Source organism: Cupressus sempervirens, chromosome 7 (genome assembly GCF_028749045.1).
Source record: "Cupressus sempervirens isolate cs-2001-9-10 chromosome 7, ASM2874904v1, whole genome shotgun sequence".
Classification (NCBI taxonomy): domain Eukaryota; kingdom Viridiplantae; phylum Streptophyta; class Pinopsida; order Cupressales; family Cupressaceae; genus Cupressus; species Cupressus sempervirens.
The window spans coordinates 335,081,792-335,087,376 of record NC_143124.1 but is presented as its reverse complement, the minus strand read 5'-3'; the positions used below and the strand labels follow the sequence as shown (position 1 = coordinate 335,087,376).

The 5,585-nt window shown below is 31.3% G+C and overlaps 1 protein-coding gene across 1 annotated transcript; it reads right to left on the bottom strand.

Annotated features, from left to right (window-relative positions):
• Window positions 1-2,035: 2,035 nt before the first annotated feature.
• Window positions 2,036-4,137, bottom strand: LOC149546796 (uncharacterized). The gene is made up of 2 exons (XM_089791370.1): window positions 2,958-4,137; window positions 2,036-2,334 (listed from the first exon to the last, which is right to left on the bottom strand). Exon 1 carries the CDS (start codon window positions 3,987-3,989, stop codon window positions 2,964-2,966), a length of 1,026 nt encoding a protein of 341 aa, XP_089647496.1. The 5' UTR covers window positions 3,990-4,137; the 3' UTR covers window positions 2,036-2,334; window positions 2,958-2,963.
• Between the last annotated feature and the right edge of the window lie 1,448 nt (window positions 4,138-5,585).

Below are 5,585 nucleotides of genomic sequence, written 5' to 3'. Positions count from 1 at the left end.
TCCTTTCTTAAGATAAATTTTTAAAAAAGTATGGGCACAAAATAAATTTAGTTTCAAGATGAAAAAGAATATCTTATATTAAAATTATTATGTTTAAACTTATCTCCTATATTTATAAACACAACATGGATCGACCATTATTTTTCTCTCATTCCCAACCTTAATCATGGATGAAAAAATCAAATATAGATTCATCCTAAGATATAACTATTATATAGAGTGATTCTAGAAATAGAAACTAATCCATAAGAAATGATAAAGAGAAGAAATGATTGATCTTAAGATATATCTATTATATAGAGTAATTAAGGCATTGGAAGCTAAACCATAAGGAATTATAAAGAGAATAAAATAGTCTAATAGATTTGATGAAGCATTTTGGACGTTGTTATGTGTGTCTATGTCTCTTAATATTCTCTATCATGTTCTGTCTTTCACCACAACCAATTAAATATAAACTTAATAATATTCCTTGTTTTCAAAGGAGGATGCATTGAGATGATTTCAATTCAAGAAATTATCATTGATAAAATCCTATCAATTTTAACATCCTATCATTGAAAATAGGATTCACTCTTACAAATCAGGGTCTTGATTAAGAACTTATTTTTGCATTTTATTTTACTAAAGATCCACTTCTTAGTTAAATTATAATAATTTACTTTATTATGTGTAATAATTCTCTACACTTTTATACAATGATATATTGTAACGTGCACCATAAATTTCTCCCAATAAACTTAAATAAGAAATAAATTCTGTTGCAACTCTTCAAATAATTGATTTAAACCTAATTAAACATTTCCTGCAGCTACAATCAAGCTACATAGTTTAAATAATCTTAAACATTATTTATGATAATATATTGAGATTGCCAACAAATAAATTTAAGCATAGAATAATGGTAGTTGGAGATGGTCAAGTAATTATTTTAAATATACAACAAGTGCCACATAGTGGCTAGTACTTGCCGTAATAAAAGTTAATTGATTAGTTTAAAAAATAATTAATTAAAAATAACATTAATAATTATAAATGTATTCACATAATAATAAATTTAAATTTAAATATTAATAAAAATAAAATAATTTATTAAAAAGTGATAAATATTGTAATCAAGTAATTAGAAACAATGATTAATCTATAATAATAAAATACAAGTTATCACTATTGATTGAGATATCACTATTGAAAGAGAGGGAGTTTATAAAAAATAATTAATTAAGAATAACATTAATAACTATAAATGTATTTACATAATAATAAATCAAAATTTATAATAAAATCATTTATTCTAAAGTTATAAATATTGTAATCAATCAATTAGAAACAATGAGTAATCTATAAATCTTATTTTTGATTGATTGGGATGTCACTATTGAAAGACAAAGAATTTAGTCATGGCATTTTCTGAGTTATTTAAAAATATTTTATGCTTAGGTATAAATAAGTAATAAAAGTCATAGCATTTTCTAATTTATCTAATAAAGTTTATTGAAATTTTGAAATATAATATTTGATAATAATATATATAAAATCAACTTTAATGATTTTAAACATTTTAATACAAATAAATATTTCTTATATAACTTTATTCTACCATTGAAATTCTTAAATTATAAATATTTGATATTTATTTTTAATAAATTTACTTCTTATTGAGCATTATTATAGAAAATTATTATTCATTATTATTTTTTAGCTTCTTTATATTATGATCTATTGACAAAATAAATTACAAAATTTATTTTTGTTAGTTGAATTTATAAGTGCAAAGATTAAATTGTATTATATAAAATTTTCAAGAAAATAGTAATTATATATTTTTTAGAATTAAATTATATTTAATCTACATAATCATCTATCGTTTATGTTTATTATATTGCATATGCATGTCTGAAAATATTAAATTATGGAATATTTTCGCAAAAAGGGGTCTTATAAGACCAAATCAAATTGGCCAATGGAATTTAAGAAAAATAATTTTTGTCATATATAAAATTCACAAGTAAATAGGCAAACTTAAAAATTGAAGTTATAGAAAAATAGTTAGTGCTCATTGGTTGAAAACAATTTCACTATTGTCATAATTGTGCAAACTGAATGCAATAGTATTGCCTTACGGCAAGTACAATAACAGTTAATAAACAATAACCGCAGAAATCTGAAAAAATAATCTTCCCACAAACCGAACAAATTACTAGCAAAACACTAAGACATTCCATTAATAAATCTATTAATTGTGAACCTTTAGCTACCATCCTCAGTTCACGTAGAAATCTTCAAACATCTCATTCTTGAACCTCCTTCACAGATTCACAGATTTGAGAGCTTCTGAAAACACCATAAGAAATAACAAAATTAAATTTGAGTGTATGAGAAAATGGTATCGAAATTTTTTATATAGCAATTATATTTAAAATCCTATAATCAAGAGGGGAGACTCTCTTCATTCCAAAGAACGTAATTCCTGTTTCACTTGTCTTCCAACTCCTAACTCTCCAGGCTGTAACTTGTCATTTGCCCCATTATGTAAAATGTTTTGAAATAGCACTACAATTTCAAAATTTACAATCCAATTTCTCATCTCCTATTTTGTCTTACAATATTTCAAACGTCATTAATTAATATGGCTTCATCATTTCAGTCCAGGTCGTCCCTAGATCTTAATTTACTACTTTTGTCACTTATATTTCAAGCAAAAATTACGAGCTATGATCAAAACTAGTCTACTATTAGACATTAGGAACAAGAGAGATTAGTAATTCCTATATGCTCATTGTGACTCTATAAAACAGAACTCACACTAGAACGGACATTGCAACAGACCATTTTAAAATTTCATCCTTGGCGATATGACTCTATACTACATGCTCAGCTTTATAATGAAAAATTAAAAACCTAGAATCGCCTTATTTTCGGAGATGAAAGAGAGATGAGATAAGAATATTAAAAACCTTGTTTCAGTAAATTTGTGTCAGTTGGCTTTCCTCACTTTCGATCCACGTCTGATGAGGAAGATTTTCCGTCTTCAAAAAGGGCAGCTCCCCTGTGCAGGCTTCCTCCTGAAGTTCATCACTTCCTCCCCACAAACCCTTCTCAAATTGGAAAAGTCCATCAATGATTTCAAATGATTTCAGACATTCCATTTGAGTACTGTGTACATCTACCTCTTCAAAACTGCTATCCAAAGAGACAGACGGTTCACACAATAGCTCCCGTTCTTTCTTCCTCTCAGTCAGAGACGGACTTATGACTTGTGATTCATGAGATTGTAAGACACCATTATTGAAATCAAAACCCACTGATAAACAATGCGTAGTGGCGTCCTCGGGATTCAATTCCAATGCCCTCTCCAATTGATCCATATACTCATGAACTGCTGCTTCAGGCACGTTAGGGTTTAGACACTCTTTTCCCAGCCCTTGATTTGGAACAGAAAATACCCCATAGGCCTCTTCGTTATTTTTAGGGTAATAACTGGAAGATTTGCTCACCCCATATTCCTCCTCGTTATTTTTAGGGTAATAAGTAGAAGATTCGCTTATAGTTGACAGAGGTTGAAGAGAAATATTCACCTTGTTCCTAGAGTCATCAATGACATTGACTTGTTCAGGAAAGTTGAGCTTGGCCCTTTTCCCTCTAATTCTTTTAGCTTCGCGATCATAGGCGACGGCGGCCTCCTCTGCTGAGTTGTAAGTTCCAAGCCAAAGCCTAATTCCCTTGACTGGGTCTCTGATCTCTGCAGCCCATTTCCCAGACGGTCGCTTCCTCAGCCCTACGTATTTGTGGTGTGCCTTCCTTTTCTTCTCTCTTACATTTAGTGCAACGCTTTCCTCTTTTCTCTGCCAATGAAGATCCGCTGCTTGATTTGACCTAGCAAGGGCTTTACCAAGATGGTACTCTGAAAATTTGTCAAAGCTTATTAACGAGTCTCCGGCAGTTGTTTTACTGGGTATAATAATTGATTTTGCCCTTCGCCCACACATGTTCCCTGTGTAAACCAACAACAAAAACTGAGGATTTCTGTGTGCTTCAAACCACAAACCAGGGGCTTATTTGATCCTCAAAAGCTCCCCCTCGTTCCGGGTTTGAAAGCCAAGATGAAGCCACCTGCCGGGAATCATTGCTATTTTTTCCCTCAATTATTAGCTACTTGTGTGAATGATGTGATGGATTGTGAGTCGCTACTTGCTAGTCTACACCTGAAACGAAATACGTACATCATGTTATACAAGGAATTCACGTGATATTTGTCATGTTCATAGGTAAACTACCTTAGCGGACATTGTTTATAATGTAAAAATAAGGTATTGGTTATGGAGGGCCAACATGCACTCCATAATCAATCATTTTGTCATAAAACTATTATATTGGTTATTGAGGGCCAACATGCACTCCATAATCAATCATTTTGTCATAAAACTATTATACATAATTTTTAAATGAATTAATAAAAGTGTATTTTAGTGGTACCATGGTCAGTGCCTTAAAATAATGCTGAATATACTGATTTTAGAAAAGAAAAAATAATAACTCTATGTGTGAAGTTGTTGACATTCTATTTTCTTTACCCTTAGAATAGAATATAGTTGGTTTTTATATTACTAGCCTCCTCAAAAGCTGATCGCTACTCAAAAAAACTGAGGAATACATGGTAAAAATTTACTGGAGATATTAGAGTATACGAATATTGTTGGGTGTCTCACTAATTTGAGTTTTTTCTAGTGGCTCCATTCTTAAATTCTCCTTTGTTAGTGGCCTCCTCATTGGGCCAAGCCCTTCCTTCCTCTTCTTCCTTGTAGTTGGGAGGAAAAATCCCTAACCCTTCAATCCCTTGTGTTTTGTTTGCGAAGAAGGTGGTGGGTATTCCTTTGCCCCAACCCTCTTCCAAAGATAAAAGTTCTTCCCTAGTTTTTGGCCATTCCATCTCTATTGCTAATGAGATTATTGATGCTACAATGAATGATTTGGGGCTCACCCTTGTTGGAAAATTTTCCTTGTTCAGACCTTCCATAGAACAACTTGGGGAGTGGGCAATTTTTACCTGTGCCTAAAAGGGATTATTAAAATCAGTACCCTAGTTAATGGTTTGATTGTTTTCTCCTTCTTATGCCAAGAGGACCTCTCTTTTGTCCTCACAAATGGTCCTCAGACTCTCATAGAAGTGAACCCAAAAAATATCCTAAATATTGGCAAGTGGAAATTTAAGATGGACCCAGTCATTAACTTGGGGAATCTTGCTCCAACGTAGGTACAATTACCACATTTGCCACTAGAGTTTAGGAATAATGAGGTTTTCAAAGGTATTGCAGAATCCTTTAGATCACTGCTAGTAGTTGACAAGGTCACCCAAACAAAATCTCGTCTATTTTTTGCAAACATTTGTGTAGCTATAATATTTAATCAAGTTCTTTCTTCGGAGGTCACTATTGATGCCAAGTTGGGGTCCTACATCCAAACCCTATTCTATGAAAATGCAAATTTATTTTGTTTAAGATGTAAAAGGTTTGGGTATTTAGATGTGACCCATGTTGACAAGTTGTCTATGTTTGAGTCTCCTTCTATTGCCCTAGCTAATAGAT

What these genes read in the sequence shown, in the direction of transcription:
- LOC149546796 (XM_089791370.1), bottom strand. Translation starts at nt 3,989, where the DNA reads ATGTGTGGGCGAAGGGCAAAATCAATTATTATACCCAGTAAAACAACT.